The sequence below is a fragment of the Hylobates moloch genome, unplaced genomic scaffold (genome assembly GCF_009828535.3).
Source record: "Hylobates moloch isolate HMO894 unplaced genomic scaffold, HMol_V3 SCAFFOLD_5, whole genome shotgun sequence".
Taxonomy (NCBI): Eukaryota; Metazoa; Chordata; class Mammalia; order Primates; family Hylobatidae; genus Hylobates; species Hylobates moloch.
Window position 1 is genome coordinate 108,835,900 of NW_026652280.1, and position 22,459 is coordinate 108,858,358.

Sequence of the window (22,459 nt, forward strand, 5' to 3'; positions counted from 1 at the left end):
GGTAGCTGGCCCTGTGCTGGATTCTGGCAGATGATCCAGCTGGACTCCTGCTTTTCATGCAGGCCATAGCTGTTTATCATATTCCTTGGCTTGTGGTCTTTTAGCCAGTACTTAACATTTTTTCTGCCTTATTTGTTCTCCCTCCCTTGTCATGAGCCTTTTCCACAATTGTCCTCTTGGCTGTGTGGCCTTGCCAGAGAAAATTGGCGATCATTTTGTTATCTGTGGCTTTTGCCCAGGGATGGTGTCATCGAACAGAGAGACGTCTTTTTAATGGCTAACATATTTGAGTCTGAAATATCTGCAAGATAATGAGGCCTACAGGAACTTGAGGGACATGTTTTTGTTTCTTTGAGAAGACAACGAAAAATGGAATTAGGTACCATACAGCTCCCTCCACATTTAATCCAGAGCCAGAGGGCTGACAGAACTTTGGATTTCAGCGAAGTAAGAATATATTCTTCTATTATAGGTTACAGTCTGAGGAGAATGATTGTAATTCTTTTGCTTGAGTTAGACCAATGCTCCTCAAACTTTCATTATGTTTTATCTCTTGTTTTGATACATTTTGTCTTTAATCAGTCTGCATTTATTAGGTTAGGAGGAAGTATTATGATTTTCTCCATTTTACAGATAGGCAGACTTAGAAATGAAGAGGTTATATAACTTGGCAAAGGTTGCACTAATAGTCAGCAGGGTTGCAGTTTGAGGCCAGGTAATCTAGCCCCAGAGCCTGTGCTCTTAACCATTATGCTATTTTGTCCCTCATGTGATTTTAGCATTACCGAATTAAAGTTAGACAATGTCAGTTAAATGCAAAGAAACTTAATATTTTAGTTAGCCAGCTTGGTGTGATCATGGGTTATTACTACACTTATTGAGTCAGTGAAAACTCTTTATGGACTGCCATTACTACTGATTCATACTCCAAGGGAGGACAGGGTTCTCAAGTTGGGAATCACTTGGTAAGGAACAATTTTAACTCAACCCCAGGTATCTGTCCATTGGACACTTGTTCTCTCAAGCCATTGCAAGGCACATTAATGACAGCTACTTCATCACGTAGATATACTTATGGTACTATTTAACACCAAGTTTTGAATGATGGTTAGGTTTTTAGTCAATTTGCACACCTCTGCTGGGAGGTCTTTTAGAATATCCCTGGACAATAACATTCCTGAGTAATCTGGATATTTTGATCTGAGTAATTCTATTTCAGATCCAGTGAAGGAGAAAGAAGTATGAAAGGTTTGGCCTTACCTAAACCAAGCAAGAAAATCTATGAATGTTGAGACGTGATAATTATATCTGAAGGAACAGTACATTCTAGTTATATGTCCTTTCAAATACTAGAAGGGAAAAGAAAGGGGATCAGAGGCATAGCGCCACCTATGGGATAAAATCTAAGCACCTATCATGTAATAAATGCTCATGGTGTCTACTGCCCTTCTCCCATTCTGTACCCTAGGCTCCAGTCACCCTGAACTATGTCCCCAAAACATGCCTTCTCTTGCGTACCTCCAAGTCTTTGCACATACTGTTAAGTCTACTAGAAAAACTTTTACTGACTCTTTTCTGGATGGAAAACTGCTGATTACTCTTTAATAGTAAGCTTAAATAACTGGCCTTTTGTGGAATCTTCCTTGAGCTTTTCAGGTGTATTAAGTGATTCTTGCCCAATATTCCATGGCATCTTGGCATACATATCTTCAGTGTAACATCTACTGCATAGTTCAGAAACTAGTCATTTATATCTTGTTCCTTTTTTAAAAACCAAGACAGTCATAAAGGGTAGAGACCCTGTGTCTTTTCTGTCTTTATATTTCCTGAACTTAGCATTATAAGTATTTTTTTCTGGTTGGATAATTCTCTTATTACTTCAAGACCTCTGTCTCAGTAGGCTTCCCTTAGTCCTTTTCCATCTTCTACTGAGAAGACCAATGGCCTTATCAACCTATAGCATATGTTGCCTTTGTTACCAGTGTCACCAGCAAATAGTATGAGGAAGAGTAAAAATTAAGGAAGTCAGAACTAAAGAGAAAATAAACAAAGGAAACATTAAAAAGCAACTCCCTATCTCAAGACAAAAGAAAAGCAGAAATATGTATTGGAGTGCTACCAAGTAGGGTTATGAAAGTTATTATAATTATTGTTGTACTTATCAAATATTTGTTGATCTTTGAAGGAATAATACTACCATCTTTTTTGGATTGGAAATGTTGCAAGGATGTTTTTTTCTGTAGCCTGACTATTTTTCCAAATAAATTGATTTCAAGGCATCATCAATTTGCAAAAGAGTTCCTTGGCTTGTTTTCTCTTCTTCCTCTTTCCCCTTCTCTTCAGCACATTCTGTTGGTTCGGCTAGTGAGCAGCCTGAAAAGCCTAAAGAGAAGAGGCCTGGAAACCAGAGAGGTGATTACAGCCAAAGCACTGAACAAAGGTGGTTTGGATACAGCCTATGTTGTCACTGGAGCTAACAGGGAAAAAATGAGCAAGAGGGGGACACTTGCCAATTTGACCGTCTCTGATTGGAAATCTCAGAGATGACATCAGGTCTCTGGTGTTCAGCAGACCTGAGAGGCTCACCATGTGGAACACGTTAATGGCATACCATTACCTAAGACTGCTTTTTCACTCGTTAGACAATGAATTCACTTTTAAAAACTTGGAGATAAAATTTTATAAAACTAGGGTAAAATGATGACAAATGAGTAAACAATGTGTAGCACAGGGTAAATTTTGACTAGACATCCAACTAGCTGAAGATGTTAATAGGTGGTTGGCAAGAACTCTCATAAGAAAATTTGGGAGGTGAAATGACTCGCCCCTGCGAGGGAACTCAGACTCTGCTGAAGCTCAAAAGTTCTATGGCTGGAATGGAAAAAAAACAAGGAAAATGCAAACCTCTCTGAGCCTGAAGTTAATAAAGGCACAATCACAATCAGCTATAGAAACAATTCCCAAATCTCTAATACTGGAGGATCTCTTCTGTTTTCAGATACTTTATTTTACACCAAGTTGTGTTCCTAAGTTTTAGGCTTAGAAAAATGAATGCTTGTTAAAGTGTAAGAATGACTCAGCAATAAAGCATTCATTCTTCTACTTATTAATTCAATGCATATCATTTGAGATCTTACCCTGTAACCAGCACTGTGCTAGAAAACTGGGCATAGAAGAACATGGGACCTAAGCCCTTGAGATGCGAACATACTAGTGGTGGAGAGAGGTGAATTGTTTAATCTTGCCGTGGCACCACACCAAATATTGATATATAGAACTAGTACGTTCTAATAATTAGATCTATCCAATGAAGCGTAATAGAGTTGAGGACAAATAAAACAGGTAGAATATGGTAAATAACTAGGATTAATTTTTCTAAAAAGCAATACACACTGAATACATAAATAAAATCAATAATATAAATCTATGAGACCAATATTATTCTCTGTAGGATAACACGTATTATAGGATCATTTCTATTATAGAATAATTTATATATATGCTATGTAGGATATATTTACAAGACATAGATCCACTGTGGATTAATAAGACATGATTAGGCATGTATGGTCTTAGCCATTTTTTTTTGGGAGCCATAACCCTCCCCACACAATTCCACTACCAAACTGATCCTTGCTGTAACAGACCCCTGGATGGATTACATATGTGTCCATAGGTGGCATGTTGTACTTTATGTTCTTTAGCTAAGGAAGGTCTCCCTGCTGAGGATGTGGCAGGTGGACTCCTTGTGGGAAATGCCTGTCACTCTCACTATTTACTTATTGGTAATGAAACCAGAGGGTGAAAGTTATATCAGATCAATCAAAAAACTGAAAATTTTCCTGGGGATATATATACCAACAGAGGTGGATAACCATTCAAGATGGTATCATAAGAGGTATGGTAGATGACATCCAAGATTCTTCCTGGATTTAAAATCTGTGATTTTACAACTCAGTTCTTTCAGTTGGATTTTAGATTTGAATTCATGAGTAAATGGTCACTATTCTATATAGAGTTAACCACTTAAATAATATAAAACTATTAACACTTTTGTCACAGTCTTCTTGCCTATTATGAAAATGAAACTGCTATGGTTTGAATACGTCCCCCAAAGTTTATGTGTTCCAAACTTAATCTGCAATACAACAGTGTTAAGAGCTGGGACCTTTAAGAGGTGATTAGGCTCTGAGAGCTGTGCCCCATGAATGGCTAATTAACACAGGAGTGTGTTCCTGATGAAAGAATGAGTTTGGTGCCTTTCTCTCTTGCTCTTGCCCTCTCTTGACCTTCCATCTTTTGCCATGTATGACTCAGCACAAAGGCCCCTACCAAGTGCCAGCACCTTGCTCTTGGACTTCTCAGCCACCAAAACTGTGAGCCAAATAAACTTTATTGTTTATAAATTACCTAGCGTATGGTAGGTTATAGCAGCACAAAATGAACTAGGATAGAAAATGAAGTTCGTTTTCTATTTATTCAACAAATAAAATATTGTCAGTGTATCAGTATATTATTGCAATTTCATAGTCTTCCAGCAGTTTATTATGAACTGAGAAGGGACTGTTCTTTGTCCTTGAGCTAATATTTTGTCCTCATGATCAGTACATGTTCCTGGGAAGAATGAACTAGGAGGTGGAACAATAAAGACTCTGCCATTTTCAGTGAGCCTCCTGTGCCATTAAAGGGAATCCTAAGATATTCTGGTGGGTGGCCAACATTCCAAAACAAAGCAGTAAGACCTAAGCCTGGCCTATCTATTTCTTCTATCCATCCAGGCTCAGTGTGGCTTTATTTGCCTATCCCCTTATTATTCTGAACTCCCTAATTGCCTGGGCTCTTTCTCTCCACAAATAGTTTCATGTACTGTATTCAACATTAATGTAGAGTGACTATGTGGAGATGTCTCCTATTCCTACTTCTAACAGATTAACAGCTAATAAACACCATGCAACACTCTCTTCTCTGAACCTCTTCTTAAAATACAGAGTTTGGTTTGCCAACATTGGTGTATTTAAAGCCTCCAAGATTCCAGGGAAGACTTTAGAAAGTTAACTGTGCAAGTGAGGCCTGTTCAGAGAGGAAATTTTCCAACACAAAGAGTCAATCAGCATATCAGCAGCTCATCTGAGAAGAACCTCAGGGTATCCTATAGTTGTTGATAAGTAAAGGATATTTGTTCTCACCTAAAATAAAATTTCTTTATTCTTGCTGTGTAAGGCTGAAGAGAACTCTGGAAATACATTACCAAGAAAGAAACACAGGCAGCAGAAGTTTCATCTCAAAAGGGGAAGCTAATCCATTTCAGGAAGGGATGCCATATCACCCACCTTCCAGTGACCTTGCAATGGAAAGATTTATGCCATCTGCTCTTTCCTATTCTCCTCCCACCTTTCTCACAGGTCCCACACTTTTCCTCCCTCTATTTAGTTAAGTGAAACAGTTTTTTTTTTAAAGAAAGATCAATAATTAGAAGCTGTGTTCAAAGTTTCAAACAAAGCTGCAGCTGATATTTTGTTTTGAGGGTATGGATATCAGCAAGAATATGTCTGTGATAACCTCAATAATTATGTGAAAATGATGTTTATCAGCACTTGCTTATGTGTTAGAGACATAGTTAATTGAAGGGTAAAAAGACAATATGCACATAGTCCAATTTATGGAATTTCCAATACAAATGAACCAGGAACCTTAAAGGAATGTACTTGTAAAATGTTGGATACTTCCTGAACTCTGACAGTTTGTGATGGCCAAAGGCCAGACTGATTATTAGGTTACTAAAATGCAGATGAATATTTGGAGAAATGTATTAGTCTTTTTGCCTGAGCCATAATTTCTGAGACCAAGCCCTTTCTTTATCTTCAGGTAGGTGTTTCTAATTGCAGCAGAAACCCAAGTCTATTTCATTGCTTACCTCTCCTTTTATTTCTGTTGCCCTACCCATCTCTGTTGATTTAAGAAGCCTTTAAAACCACAGAAGTTTGACAGTTCCATTCATTCTGTACATACCCAAGGTGAGGAGTTGACTCTCGGTCAGGCTGTGTCAGTGCAGTGTGGTAATGATGACGACATTGTTCTGTGCTAGAGAAGCAGTCAGTGTTACTTTCTGCACAGCTGTACTCATGATATTAGCGGCCTTGATCTTTAACACTTACCATGCTTTTTTTCCTGCAGACCAAGCCTCCTTTAAAGGAGGGTCAGAATAAAATTCCATCATTGTTGTAGATTTGCTTGCAAATGATCTGAATTGGGTTGTTATTCCCCCTGCAGTCCAGCATCATTGTACCTTGAATTTTTTCACCCTAATTTACCCTGATGGTGGTAGCTCTTAGTACCTATGCTTTTATTACCTGTTTGACAGTCCACCTCTGGATCTCTGAAAAGTCAATGCATTTCTTGAAATTATTTATGACTTCCTTTGCTGGCTTTTCTCTCATCAGAACTGGACTTGAAGCCATCATGGAGACGTATGCATTCTGGAGACCTCCTGTGCGCACACTCACCTTCGAAGACTTCACCACCATGCAGAAGCAGCAAGGTAAAGCCCTGGAGCAAGGCGTCTGCTTAGTGATAGGGCCAGGGACAGAGTGGGAGCTCAACTGAATATAGCACATCTGGCCTCAGGCCAAGATGTGGGTTATACCAATTCTCCTGGAATGAAGAGAACTCAGGAGCTCTGTAAATAACCAAAGCATCACCACTTGGGTAAACAAGCTGGGTCCAAAGGCAGCATTTCATCTGGCATTCAAAATGCTCTCTCCCTTCCTAAGAGTGCAGCTATATATTTATAATGATGATGATATTATTATTAATATTGCTAAGCATTCACATATGCCTTGGTATTTGAAGAGATTTTCTTAATAACTTCATTTATTCCTCATGGTAGCCTTCTCAGTTTTCTTAGAATAAGAAAAGTTTTGTGATGAGCAAAATCTTAGCTCTGGACAATGGGAATAAATTGTATCAGGTCTCAAGGTGAGGAATGGGCTGCTGCAAGCCTATCTGAACCTTGCAACTTGTGTTCTTTCCTTTTTTGCTTATATAAAACAACACCCCTCTCAGTTGGTGAACTAAATAGACTTTCCCCCCTACTGCTTTGAACTTTGTGCTTTTTATCCAATTTATAATTTTTCTTTCCTCACAGCTCAGGTTGGGAAACCTGTGGCCAGATGGGTCGTGACTTATTTCAGATTTTCTCAGTCTAGTCTGTAGCTTTCCCAGGCATAGCACCCATATATTATATTTAACATTCCCTTTTCAGGGGAGCTTCTAACATTTTGCACGCTGAATTAGGTTTGTAACCTAAATTGCTGAAATCTGTCAGGTTTTAAGATGAGTGTAGTGATTAAAAGCATAGACTCTGGAGTTAGTCTAGGTCTAGGCTAGGCTCTTATCACTGATCCTTTCTAGCTTTGTGACCTTGGTCAAGTCCCTCAACTTTTCTGACACCCAGTTTTATCATCTGCATTATATGGAAAAGTAGAATCAAATAGAGTTCTTGAATTAAATGAGATACTGTATTTAAAATCATGGTAAGCATTTAATACAACTAGTTATTATTGTCTTCGTCATCCTCATTATCTTCACTTTCAAGGCCCTTATGTCCCTGTATGTAGACACTTAAGCAAAGATGTGTCAGGACCAAGGAATATTGCCTTTCTGATGATTAATTATTTAAAATATGATTATTCATTTTCACAGGGATCTGGTGAAGTAAGTGATCCAGAATTTCCATCTCTGTTATATATTCCTCCCTACAAAGCTGTGATTAGAAGCAGAGTCTATAGTTATTCAAGGTGTCACCACAGCTTTGAGGCCCTCATGGATGGCCATTAAGAGACAGGGGCTTAAAGGGACTCAGGAAAATCTAGGCCCTCATCTTTGATGGTCATGAATTCTCTAAATTGAGGCAATTTACTTCTATTCCTGCATGCCAGTTTTCTCACCTACAAAAGAGGGATAATTTTTTGGTGTGAGGAAATTTATATAAACATGCTGTGTAGACAAAAATGTGTCATTGATTTGATTTAGTTCTGTGGTGGCTTCTTTGCTTGTCTGGCCTTGCTTTACTCATTGCCTTTCCAAGCTCTAGGTAAGCAGGAGTTTGTATCATGGAGGCTGGTCGGAGAAGGTTGGCAGGGATATTGCCAGTTCCAGAGGGCAGGCATTAATGGCAACAATTGTGTTCAATGCTGTATCCCTAAGATCTACTACAGGGCCTGGCACCCAGTACGTACCCAATGAATAGTGAATGGGATCACTTGCTGGCACTGTGGCTCAGGTGGGCAGAGCCACTCTCAAACTTCATCTTGGAGCACAACCACCTAATATGTATGTAGACATGGACATGGAGTGATCATTGAGGGTGGCCATTGGGCAGGCACAGACACAGAAAGCTTGCATGGGTTACTTAGATGTGCAGCATAGTAGGTTTCATGGTACTTATAACTAAAATTTTACCAGTATGAAGGGTTATTATCGACATTTTGAAAACAATGGTTTCAGATAAACTGAACTTTCAAAACACTTCAGTGACCCTCACTTTTATCGGAAGAGAAGAAAGAACTTGAATTATTGGATACATATGGTGATGGGATGGGGTTAGAGAAAAAGCCAGGACTCTATTAAATAGTTTAATTGGAATATATTTTTGAAATATCCACTGAAGTTGATCCAGATTCTCATTATTAAAAAATATGTGGCTTGGTTTCTTGACGTTAACAAAGGATGTAAAACCAACAACACCCATCCCCTCTTCCCTTAAGAACTAAGAGTTTCAGTGACTCTGGACAGTATCACTCATAAAATGAAGAGAAGAGACACAGCCATGCATGCTGAACTGCTTTGCATCTTAGAAGGAATAGAGAGGAATGAGCTTCTAGTGGAAACTGCAGTGGTAGGTTATTTTTTACAGCAATTCCCTTTTAATGAGGTGAGTATTGGCAGTGTTTGCACCAAACCTAAGATTGGTGCCAAATATTGACTGACTTATCCAATTGTCCATATTACCTCATTGTTTCAGCATATGAATATCTGTCATGTCACATAGCAGTCCTAGACAGTCTTGTGCTGCTACTGGTGAGGGTGGATCTGTCTTTCTGCATAGATGAGGTTAAGAATGCTTTTTCCATCCTGCTTTGCTGCCATCTTTTATTTCTCTTGTCATTAAGACTCATCTGCTGATAAAACTTTGAAGAAAGCACTTCGGTAAATTTTCCACAGTTTTTCAAAAATTCAAATCTTTTTATTTTTAAAATCACATTGAATAGAGTATTTTAAATAGTTGTTTTAGGGAGAAGAATGCATGAGATTCATTATCTTCTGCCTTTGACACAAAAAAGAAACTGAGGCATGACACAGTCTAGTACAGGGGTGTCCAGTGTTTTGGCTTCCTTACACCACATTGGAAGAAGAAAAATCGTCTTGGGCCACACATGAAATATACTAAAACTAATGATAGCTGAGGAGCTAAAAAAAACTATAAAAAAATCTCATAATGTTTTAAGAAAGTTTACAAATTTGTGTTGAGCTGCATTCAAAGCTATTCTTGGCTGCATGTAGCCCTTGGGCCATGGGTTGGACAAGTCTGCCTTAGTATCATATCTGTAGTCAAGTGGTGGCCGAGCTAAGTTCAGAGTACCAAGGCAGATCTCTTATTTGACAGGACAGTTTCCTTTCCACCAGATAACATTACTTTTCTTGTTCTTTCTTACTACAGCTTTAATTTTCCACAAAGATTTTAGTTTGCTCTTCCTATTGATGGTTTTTATTGTTCAACAACTTGAGCATTAACTCTCAATAGGTCAATATGTTTTTTATAAGTCCAGTATATGGTCTTCAAATGTCTTCAGTTAGACTCAAGGATGTTTATGTGTTTGGGGAGTCTAGAGAGGCTGGAGGTTCTGGAGATGAAGATTCTATCTCAGGAATGGCTTTTGCCTGAACACTGCTAGTGACAAGGAGGAAATGAACTAACCAGGCAAGTTATGCTTGGAGAAAGTGACTGAGGCAATGTAAACATAGAAGGAAAAGGAAATAAGAGTCCAGGTCAGTTATAGCTAAATGCAATGCAATCCTGTTGTTGTTCTGATGGATATCCTTGAATAAAATCTGTGCTTCAACTTCCTCATGTATATAATGGAGCTATTTGAGTGGCCAAAACCGAGAGCTTTATCAGCAGTGACTTCAAGCTATTTGATAACTGTTGTTCTAAAAGGAATCATTCTGGACCAATGACACCAGAACTGCCAACTTTCCATCTGTGGACATGAGGGGACCTGCCATTTACAAAAGCTCTCCATTCCCCAAGAGAGTTGGCAGACATCACTACAGAGCTCAGTACCACTGGGTGTTTCAGTGTTTGTCAGGCAGTTAAAGAGTTAGGATTATGAGGGTCTCTATTGATGACTGAATTTTCATCAGTTTGACTTGTATTAGTTGAGGTTGGTTAGTGAGAGGGATCAGCTACTGATCAAGTCATACAAGTAAGATACTGAGAAAGAAGAACAATTCAGTGGACATGAGCCACTGAACTATGACGTCACTGTAATGATCAAAACATAGCTGATTTATACAGATTTCATTTATCACTGAGGTGAGGAATAATGCCCATACATATGGCTTATCACATAGAATTTTTTTTAAAGCACTCCCTTTTTAGCTATAGAAGAGCAATATCCTAATTCTGCACTATAATCGTGAAGAGCTACTGATAGGGGGTAGGGAGCATCTCAATTCAATCCATTAAAACAAACAGTAATTGATTACATATTTTGTTTTGTCCCCAAAGTTCCTTATGCTCAGCATGTCCAAAACCGACTCATCATCTACTTCACAGCCTGGTGCCCTCTCCATGGGGAAGGAGAACACTCGATATCCCGGAAGTTTCCCTCCCTGCCCTACCCCCATGCCCAACCATTACTAAGTTCTTAAATCTGTCCACATCTCTAACCTTCCTTGTTACCATGCCACTCTTCACTGACGTCACCTCTCACTGCATGACCATAATGTCCTCCATAGTTCCCACATTTTCTTCCAAGCCATTCCTCATGTAGAAATGAGAATCATTTTTTTCAAAACACACATCTTTGCACCTCAAACTTCTATCTCCAGTCTGCTTAAAGCTGCTCAATGGCCACAGTTTACTTTCACCTATGAAAGACAGACCTTGCATGTTCTGGCTTTTGCTGCCTCACCTCTAAAATAGGGATAATTACAATGAGAATTAATGAATGTAAAGTGCTTAGGAAAGAGCCTAGGATTTACTGAGTGTTCAAAAATGTTCTCTATGATCATCCTTATTATTGCTATTATTACTACTCTAGCTTCAGCCTAGATCACCTCCCCTCGTTCTCTCTGTTGTTTCAGCATCACTCATCTTACTTCCCTTTCTCAAACATGGTGTGCTCGTTCCTGCCACGTTGTTCTCTTTCTCTGGAAGGCTCCTTGCTACCCACTTGCCTTCTTAGTGCTATCTGTCTTTGAGATCACAGATTAAATATGACTTCTTTGGGGAAATTCCCTGCCATCCAGAGTAGGCCAAGTCTCCTTAAGGTGAGCTCTTGTTTATTTGTGTCATTCTTTCATTAATGTCTCTTATCCACATTTTTCTCACTATTTTTTTTACTGCATGATTAAATCCTTGGGTCCAAACACTCCCTGTTGGTTGAGCGTATATTTAGTACTCAAATAGTGATTGAATAAGTGAATAAACTCTGCTAGGTTCTGTATCATAGGGACTAACATCAATGTGTTTGGCAAAAATTAACCAGAGACAACTTTAGGATAAAATTTGAAGGGCATGATGATTAGAAAAGAAAAAAGAAGAAAATAAGTTTTGTAAAGGATAGTGAAGAAAGTACTCAAAATTCTTTTCTTTTCCTTCCTTCCTTCCTTCCTTCTTTCCTTCCTTCCTTCTTTCCTTCCCTCCCTCCCTCCCTCCCTCTCTTCTTTCTTTTCTTTTTTCTTTCTTTTCTTTTCTTTTCTTATTCTTTTCTTTCTTTCTTTTTGACAGAGTTTTGCCCTGTCACCCAGGCCGGAGTTCAGTGGTACCATCTCGGCTCACTGCAACCTCTACCTCCTGGGTTCAAGCAATTCTTCTGCCTCAGCCTCCTGAGTAGCTGGGACTACAGGTGCACACCACCATGCCTGGCTAATTTCTGTACTTTTTGTAGAGACAGGGTTTCACCATGATGGCCATGCTGGTCTCAAACTCCTGACCTGAAGTGATTTGCCCACTTTGGCCTCCCAAAGTGCTGGGATTACAGGCATGAGTTACCACACCTGGCCCCCAAAATTCTTAAGTGAAAATAATAAGATAGTAAGTTGGGAACAATTATTTATGGTCTCAGGAATCCATATGTCAGTGCATATAATATGAGGAGTGAGTAAAATGACCTTGAAGCTTTAAGAAGTAAGAGTCACTTGTTCACTCATGCAGTCAATTAACATTAGCGTTTCTCATGCTGTCGTGGGTAATGTTAAGTCTTCTTGGGACAGAAATAATGACAAGAATAGTAAATTAAAGTGATATACTTTGAAAGAAATAAACCCAGTAGGAGAAAAAACATGAGTATTACTGTTAGGGAAGACTACAAACTTCACTGAATTCTAGGCATCCTAATGTTATTCCCACAAGATCACACCATTGTTTTTCCTGCTTTTATTTATATATTCTTCCTTTTATGTCTTATCTAACTGCATTTCACAAACCTATCAGAGAATGTCCACTTTGATGTCTTTGGACACTCCTCTTTTATCTTCTTACCATTTGTGGTGTTATAATTGGTTTTTGAAATTACCTTTTTGTTTAGATTTGTGCATTTCTTTCTACTGAACTTTTAGAAAACTTAAAAAAAATAGCAGCTGTTGTTTTTCTATTCTGTACATTATCTTCCTTATTTGTCATGGACACTAATATGAAAAAATCATCTTGAAAAGTTGCCAGCATTTTTACTTCATAGTTTAACCTGTTCTTATTGATCAGAATGAGGCCAGCAACCATTTAAGAGATTATGTATTTTTCTAAAGTGAAGTCACTATCTTATTAGATTTTTTTTATAGAGCTAGATGTCTATTTACATAGCTGAAATCCCTTGTTCCTACTCATAGGTAATTTATCATGTCTTAGGAAGGAATCATCCACAGCTTCCATTTGACATAGTGGTTCATAGTCTGGTCCTACCATTCTCATTTTTATTTCTCTCTCTTCCAGCTTTACCTTAAAATTCCTACCCCTTCAGATTCATAGTGGAATTACCTATAGAATTAGGGAAGTATATCAATTAGGATTCTTACTGTTGTAAATAAAATAAAACCCAAATGGCAAAGCAAAAAAGAAACTCATTGGGTCATGAAACTGAAATGACTCAAATATCCAGTTTTAGGCAAAGCTTAATGTAGGCACCCACAAAAGATCATCAACTCCATTTTTCAACTTTGCTCTCTATCATCCTGACTTTATTCTCAGTTTCCCCGTGGTATGAACATGCTTACCAGAACCCCTGGCCCTACATATTTTGAGGTTTAAATCTGATGGGAAAAGGCATGTACCTTTCTCCTAAGATTTCTACCGAAATCTCATTGAGTCTAATTGTCTTTAATCAAGTCATCTCAATTTTAATTACTGTAGTAGGGGGGAATATGATGCTTTGATTGTCCAGGCCTGAGTCACATGCCTTCCTTGAAGGTAGGGCTGAAGCAGTGAGAGTGGGAGAAAGTGTGTAGTAGTGGGAAAACTAGATACTGTTGCCAGAAAGAAGCAGATGAATTCTAAATGAAGATAACAGATGCATGCTGCAGCAAGGAAGGCAGCAAAACAAGTAGGGGAGAAAACAATTAAGTTAATGGAAAGTGAAGAAATGCTGCAGTCCACCTAAGGAATGTGGTAGGTATAAAATAGGACCATCTAAGAAGCAGAGACACTCAGAGCACAGAGTACCAATCTGCAAAATGAGAATTGGATGAATATATTCAAAGCAATTTTAAAGAGAAGGAGTTTAGGTCTGTGCATACCTTTAACTTTTATGGAGAATGATTCACTAGGAGTCTTTCTAAGATTGAAACCATGCAATTCCTATTAGCACTCTAATGTTCATGTTTGCATTATGAGGATGGTACTCATCTCGACTAAGTAATTCTTTTGTTGAGATGAACAGTGCCGTGCTCATTAGACTTTACAATCTCTGGGTTTATTCTCTGGGATCAGTCTATAGGGTGCTGATATTTTACCTCTTACCTGTTTGAAAGCCTCAAAGAAGACTTCTCAAGGCTACACAGTCAATCAGCACTCCTCAGAGACAGATGCCATTGAATTATACAAGAGAAGAGTCTGGCTCATGGAACAAAGTAATTACATGGAAATTTATTCTTTACTAGCCTAGATGGGGTTTTGCCTTACTGTTTTTCAATTTTAGGGGAGGAGGAAGAAAAGCACAGCAAAATAAATCGAAAAAGAAGCTGTATGTGAAAGCCCTCATATTACAATCTGGAAATGATCAATTTAGAGATGCAAAAGTCAGCAGGTTTAGTATTCAGGATTTTCATGGTCACGTTTAACTTGTCTTTATGGTAAAAACAAGTATATTCTAGGTTATTGTCCTCGTACGGAATTACTGCTAAATGTATCCTTTTTGGTTATTTTGGCCATTAGCCTTGGATATTGGAGCAAGTTAATGTCATATATGAATTTTCATGTGTGCCGCCTCATATTGGCCCATAGATGAAATAGGATGAAAGGAGCTGGGGCTGTAGGAGATTGATCCTACAGATCCTATAGTACCTACAGATCCTACAGATGCTACAGAACTCTTGAAAGTTTTAAGCTACTTAGGGCATTATATTTTAATCACTTCTCAGAAGTGAATTAAGACCTCTAAGGATAGTGGGAAAAACACCAGTCTAGCTACTTGTGTTCTGTCAATCCCACTTTGCTTCATTTGAGGAAAGATGGAGACACGGGCAGCCATTCTTGTCCTGAACTGGAAGTGAGGGAGGAGGGACAGATAATTCAGAGAGGAACCAGAGTTAGGTTAGCCTTTGGGAATATGGTACAGGTAGGGCCATAGCTGCTACCTGGCCTAGTGCTCCATCATTCACAGTGATTGAGGTTCCTCTAGCGTGTAACAACAAACATGTAGTTGTTGTGACATAATGCTCACCAGGGTGGGGAGAGGCCAAGATGCTTAGCTCCACAGACAGAGGCCAACACCGCAGAGCCATTCTCATTAGAACCCAAGTTCCTTTCTCCTTCCTTCACTCTTCTCTTATAGAAGAGAATAGTTAATGCTTATGTGCTGGGATAGGTGCAGTGGCTCACGCCTGTAATCCCAACACTTTGAGGCTGAGATAGGAGGATTTCTTGAGCCCCGGAGTTTAAGACCAGCCTGAGAAACATAGTGAGACCCCATCTCTACTAAAAATTATTTTTTTAAAAAATTAATGCCTATGTGCCAAATACTGTTATGAGCACTTTGTAATATATACTATTATATCTTATCTATTTCTCAAAACATCTCTACAAAATAGATATTGGCAATTCCTTAAAATGTAAAAGGCTTGGAGATGCTAACTTGCTAAGGTTCTGTCCCTAATCAGTAAGACAGCTGGGATTGGAACTGGGTTTGTTTGACCCTATACAACACACTCATCCATTAAATAAAATTTCTGTTAAGATGCTCAGACACTTGGGACCTGGCAGGTACAGAGGGGAGGAGGGCACAGGGAAGAGAGGCATGCTTTGCTTTAAGAGGCAGCGCTGACCCTCCTGTATCAGTATGGCCTGGCCTGGACTGGCCTCCCACCCTGCCCTAGCTTTTCTGTGATGAAAATCTCTAGTCAGCCAAGTGTTGAAAATGAACAAGGAGGATGGGCTCCCTCTTTGTGCTCATTTTGCACTTGGCCGGAAGTTCCAATCTTGTTTAACAGTTGACAAGCTGTTAGATCATAGGAGGAGAAAGACTTGTCAGTATCTCGGTTTGCTTCTCTGCAAAATGAATACCATAGTCTTCTCTTTCTATGGGAACTTTGAAAAATAGCTGTTATCTGTATTGAGTACTTTATGTGCACAAGAGCATTTCTTCAAAGTGCATGGAAGCAAGGTGACCTTCTCTTGGACAGCCTTGCCCCTGCCTCCTTCAAACAGTAGTTCATATGGAGGCTTCGCCCACTCAAGCTCAGCAGGCCACCAAGTCTCATTTCCAGTGAATTTCATTTAAAAGCCCAAGAAAGCTGACTACAAACTTTTTAACATGTGCCTCTCATCTGGTCAGCAGAAATCCCTGTAACTTGTTAATAGTTCCACCCCCCACCTTTTTTTTTTTTTTTGTCTTTTTGTAGTGAAACCAATTGAGGCCTTAAATCAGTACCATTCGTTCCATCTTGGGCCATCAGAGAAAACCATTTAGAGTTGTAGGAAGTCATCTGCTCCATCTTGCACTTCCTGCTGCAGGGCTAGGACCAGTGCCTGATAGAAAACACCTATAACAGGACAGTATGGCATGCTGAACAGGTGGTCTCCTCAGGGACCACATAAACACAAGATCAGGGAGAGCAAGGATGAACTTTCAAAGAGAAGTGACCAGATACCTATCCCATAAAACACAAATCTCTTTACAGCTGGAGTCAGGTTTCTCCATTTGTGCCATAGCATTTATTTCAGAGAAGCTCATGGCATTTAGAGTGGAAAATAAGGAAAATGTGTAGGATGCCTCAAAGAGGAGCCACACACTTGAAATGAATCCTTGAGATTTCTGCAAGGCACAGAAGGCCTGGCCATTCAGCTATATAGAAACAAGACAGATGAGATGTTCTTCCTCCTCCTTCTGGAGTCTTCTCCTGCCAGAGATCCTTTATTATATTAAAATAATTCCATGGAAAGTACTTGTTGTTGGCAATTCACACTTTATATTACTTGAAACTTCAGTTACAGATAAACTGAGAAGGAGAGAAACTGAGGCCCACTGGTTCAAGCCCCTGATTTCACAGCTAATGAGAATGAAGAGGTGGCCTGCATTGCTAGTGGTCATGAGCTGGACAGAGGTTAATAGGCCTAGAATCAGGCTCAGGGCTCTTTCCAACATGGCCAGCTGCTGTCTTCCTTCTCCCAGCAGTATTTACAATGTTGGCCTTCTCTCAAATTGTGGAATAAAAATCATTTTACTTTTCTTAAAGGATTTTAAGTTGAGTATTAGAAAGGAGGAAGGAGAAGTTTCTGAAATGTCTCTAAAATCAGCAGCTATTTATATCTAAATGCAATTCTTCCTTGAAAGTTCACTGGGGAGAATTCTTTTGAAATTCTTTTGTTATTAGTTAGGCTTTGTCAAAATTTACCTCTGAAGAAATTATTATAATAACAAGGGCCAAATTTGTACTTCTATAGCCAGCACTACTACCTATGTCCATGGATGTAAGCTGAACGCTTTTTTTTTCCTGTTAAAAATTAACTTTGGGTTCCTCTTTGAGGGCATCTGTCTCTTAATTGACACATCTGGGACCCCTGTGTCCTTAGCACACTGTGGGTGGTTTCTTTGTATTCCAGTGTCTCTGGAATCCTGCTTTTTTTTTTTTTTTTTGAGAGAGAGTTTCGCTCTTGTTGCCCAAGCCAGAGTGCAATGGCGCTATCTTGGCTCACTACAACCTCCGCCTCCTGGGCTCAAGAGATTCTCCTGCCTCAGCCTCCCAAGTAGCTGGTATTACAGGCGCCCGCCACCACACCCGGCTAATTTTTGTATTTTTAGTAGAGACAGGGTTTCACCATGTAGACCAGGCTGGTTTTGAACTCCTGACCTCAAGTGATCCACCTGCCTTGGCCTCCCAAATTGCTAGGATTACAGGCATGAGCCAGCGTGCCCAACCCCTGCTAGTTTTTATAACATTTTCTTCACTAAGAAAAACCTTATTCCTGCTCTTTTATACCTAAAATGCCCTTTACCCTTTTATAATGCTCAGCTTCTAAGAGTCCCAACATGAGTGGGTAGGTGATCTAAAGGATATTACATTCCTTGGGGGAATCACAGCTCTTGACAATGCTGGGAAATTCCTAACCTTGTTGTGAAGGAGGAAGTTACATCATGGAAGATTCCCTATGGAAGACAAAGCAGCTGCTCTTTCCAGAATTCAAATAAAGGGCCCCATAGCCCTAGCACACACCCATGTCTTTAACTTCCATTGGATGAGACAGGAGGCAGATGCTGCACTGCTGCTTCCTGACTTTGGGAAAGAGGAGGCTCGTAAAGGTCATTTTTGGCCTTCTTAAACTATCTGAGAACACACTGAAGTAGGTTGGATTGAACTGGTCCTGTCTGTTGGTGCATCATCTACCTGTCTAGCACTAACATTCGCACATCATAAGATCAACTTGCTCAAATACAGATTTAGGGACTTTTGGAAATGAAAGGAATCTGGAGTTCCTCTAACCCAAAGCGTGGTCTCTGGACCATCACCTGAGAACTTGTTGGAAATGCAAATTCTTAGGCCCCACCCCAGACCTACAGAATCAGAGACTCTAGGGATGGAGTCAGCAATCTACGCTTTAACAAGCCATCTAGCTGATTCTCATACACACTCAAGTTTAGGAAGGACTATTCTGAGTACTTAGAAATGAGGAATTTGGGTTGTGTGGTTGGTTCTTAAGCCACACTGCACATCTAGGGGAGCTTTTAAAACAATACTGATGTGGAGGTTCCATGCCCAGAAACTCTCCTTTAGTTCATCCAAGGTAGGATCCTGGAACATCAGCAGTTTTAAAAGCTGCCAGGTCCTCTATGCCTGAGAACTGCTGATCTAAGTTGATTCCTCATCTCTAGATGAAGAAACTGTAACCTGCAGAGGCTAAGTGATGTGCCTAGGGTTACCTGGGCAGTTAGTGTGGCAGAGTTCTGAGCAGACCCAGATCTCCTGACTCTCAGGTCAGTTTAAGGCCTTTTTGGCTTCTTGTTCTGATAAATATTAAAACTCTGAAGACTCCATTTACAGTCTTTATTCCAGTCTCTGAGAATGGGCACAATCCTATAAAAGGAGATCAGCAGAGCCTCTGGTTCATAATGATTTTGTTTTGGGTTAGCCTTGCTTTATTCTAATCTAGCTCTTACAATTGTGTTCCCAATGTCTTCCATGTGATGCAACTTCAATCTCATACCCCAGGCTCCACTGCTCTGCACCCCTAGGCCTCAATTTTGACTTGGCATTCTCTTCCATTACCCCATCTCCTCCGAGATTAGGGTCCTGCTTTGGTGTCCTGCATGTTTGGCTGGAAGACTAAAAATGGCAAAGTAGGCAACAGCCCTTGAATAAAATACATATTTAAAGCATTTTCATTAAGAATGGGAAAAACTGAGCTAGTGGATTTTAATGCTGACATCAGAGTTCTTATTAGAAAGTGAATTTGATGGTGAGAAATGGCAACGTGAATCTTGGAAGGTTTATTGTTATTTTTATACAAAGGACTTACTAAGGCTCTTACAGAGAAAACAAACAAAATAATTTGGTGTTGTTTTTGATTCTTCTGGAGTGTGTGTGTGTGTGTGTGTGTGTGTGTGTGTGTGACTGTATGACTGTATGTGTCCACAGGTGGAATCACTTAGCATAGGTCTGCTGAGTTAAGAGGAAAAATGATTTTGTAAAAATCAGCCCTATCTTGGACATTTGAAGGCACCTCTTGTATGGCTTGCATGTGACTTAGGCAGACTCATCTTAAAAGACTCTGTCTCAATAGTATTCACCTTTTATTTTTCAGGAGGCAGCACAGGCACATCCCCAACCACCTCCAGCACTGGGACGCCATCCCCTTCGGCTTCTTCTCATCTTTTATCTCCATCCTGTTCTCCTCCAACTTTTCATCTGGCCCCCAACACTTTCAATGTGGGCTGCCGAGAAAGCCAGCTGTGTAATCTAAACCTTTCTGATTATCCACCATGTGCCCGAAGCAACATGGCTGCCTTGCAGAGCTACCCAGGGCTGAGTGACAGTGGCTACAACAGGCTTCAGAGTGGCACCACTTCAGCCACTCAGCCCTCTGAAACCTTCATGCCTCAGAGGACTCCATCCCTGATCTCAGGAATACCAACTCCTCCCTCGTTGCCTGGCAACAGCAAGATGGAAGCCTACGGTGGCCAGTTGGGGTCCTTTCCCACTTCCCAGTTTCAGTATGTCATGCAGGCAGGCAATGCTGCCTCCAGCTCCTCATCACCACACATGTTCGGGGGCAGCCACATGCAGCAGAGCTCCTACAATGCCTTCTCCCTTCACAACCCTTACAACCTGTATGGATACAATTTCCCCACTTCCCCTAGGCTAGCTGCAAGCCCAGAAAAACTGAGCACCTCTCAAAGCACTTTACTCTGTTCTTCTCCTTCCAATGGGGCCTTTGGAGAGAGGCAGTACCTGCCGTCAGGGATGGAGCACAGCATGCACATGATTAGCCCTTCACCCAATAACCAACAGGCAACCAACACTTGTGATGGCCGGCAGTATGGGGCAGTTCCAGGCTCCTCCTCCCAGATGTCCGTGCACATGGTTTAAAGGCCAGTCCAAACACCACGGAGCTTTTGGCAATCAAGGCCCCAGAGTCTCCGTGGTCAGATCCTCCTCTTCGGGAGTCCAGTGCCTTTGGAAAACAGGAACTGTGTATTTTTTTTTTTTTTTCTGGAGGAAAACATATACCCAAGAACAAGAGACACCTTTAAGCCAGTGAAGGATACTTGCGCTAGAATCATCCACAACTCAGTGGCCGTTCTTCTGCCTTCCCAGACCTTAGTTTTATAAAGCATTGTCTGTTCCAGAGTGGCCTTTGAAGAGACTGAATAATCACTTCGTCATAATGTTAAGGGAGATGCTAGTGTGTGGCAGCCGTGAAAAGTTACACATACACACCCACATACAGACAGACCTACCTATACATACATGCACACACACATATATATTCATACACAATTCATACATATGCAATCATACATGCACACTGACTCTGAACTGGGTGAACTCTGTGGAGGGAGGCCCAGAATGGGTGCTTTCACCAAGAATTTGTCTATGTACAACTCTAGATGGAGTGGGCCAGCAATAGCTGCCAGTCTTTCTCCCCTGCAGCTTCCTCTGCTTCTGGAATGAACCATGTATCCTGGAGACCCTCCCCATGGATAAGAGTGGAAATACATCAGTACAACTGGACTTGGCTTCTGGAAAAAGATTGCTTTTGAACTTTGGCTCTCTTCACTTGTATGCTATCATTGATATTCCCAGTGGTGCCCATGGAAAGAGGGAGAAATGAGCAGCTGAACAGGAGAAAGACAAACAGAAAGAATAGAGAAGAGGAGTGAGGTGGAGAGCAAGACTGACAGAGAAAGTGTGAGCAATGATGAGAGTTTTAATTCACCAAGGAGATAGGTTTTTGGTTTGTCCCCCCAAACCCCGCCCACCCCACTGTAGGCTATAGAAAGAATCATGGCATTACTGAGGAGTAAACCTCTCTGGCACACTGAGCATGGTCAGGGTATTGGTCAGAGGGACAGAGCAAGGAATGCATCCTGAGCCCACAGCTTTGACCACTGCGATCCAGAAGAGAGGTGCACTGTGTGGGAAGTGCTGATTCCACAGCATGCAGCCTGGTAGGGGAAGGAAAATAAAAGGGTGTGAAGAAGGAATAGTTTTATAATCTCTGAAGATGATACCAAGAGCAGAGGCAACAAATAGAGGCCTGGCCTCCAGGTGCCGGATCCAGACACCTGACCTAGAATGCCTGCCCGCTACCCTTGTGGCAGGAAATATCCCCTCATGTCCCAGGGAATTGCAGATGGGTCTTCTATACCTTTCTACCTGCCCTTAGATCTCCATTTTTATCAAACAGTACATTGCATTTTGAAGTTTTGGGTTTTTTCCTTCATCTTTCCCTTTCCCTTCGAGTCTTTTAATGGTAAGAAAGCAAGTGAAGCTTGGTGCAAGCTAAAATTTTTAAATGGTGTGGAAATGCAAATAATACCAAGTAAAATAATACAGATATTATTAAGATTTCTGGTTTTGAGGTGTTGTAGATAAACGTATTTATGTGCCTAGTGGGGAATCCAATATTATGAATATGAAAAAGGGGGCAATAAAAGGGTATGTAAAATATGTATGAAGAAAAGGTGTACAAAAATTTGCCCTTATGCACGGAACTCTGTTTCTAAGTGCCAAGCACAGAAAGCCGCTAAATAAAATCTTTGCAATTGTTTTCTGCATGTTTGTTCATACAGAAAAATCAAATAACAGCCTTGTGCATTTTCATCGTGCATTACAGTGAGTATAAAAGTTATATATATATATATTACTGTATGTGATTTTTATATAGACCCCATGAAGTGAATATTAGCATCCTTTTATAAGTAGTGACTGCATTCCAGAGAGATTGAATGAAATTTGTAGCATTATCCAGCCTGTCACAGAGGGACTGAGGACTTGAAACCAGATCTTCTGACTCTAATGGGATTTT

The 22,459-nt window shown here is 40.2% G+C and overlaps 1 protein-coding gene across 2 annotated transcripts in view; it reads left to right on the forward strand.

Annotated features, from left to right (window-relative positions):
* The window catches only part of TBX15 (T-box transcription factor 15), a 119,046-nt gene extending 96,846 nt beyond the window's left edge, over positions 1–22,200 (forward strand). Inside the window, exons 7-8 of one of the 2 annotated variants that reach the window (XM_058439818.1) lie at positions 6,441–6,538; positions 19,733–21,446. In XM_058439818.1, coding sequence (XP_058295801.1) covers positions 6,441–6,538; positions 19,733–20,517 — 883 coding nt within the window. In that variant the 3' untranslated portion in view covers positions 20,518–21,446. Of the gene's footprint in view, positions 1–6,440; positions 6,539–19,732 lie in introns of both variants that reach the window. The other variant, XM_032151954.2, reaches the window with a different exon arrangement.
* Positions 22,201–22,459: the final 259 nt, after the last annotated feature.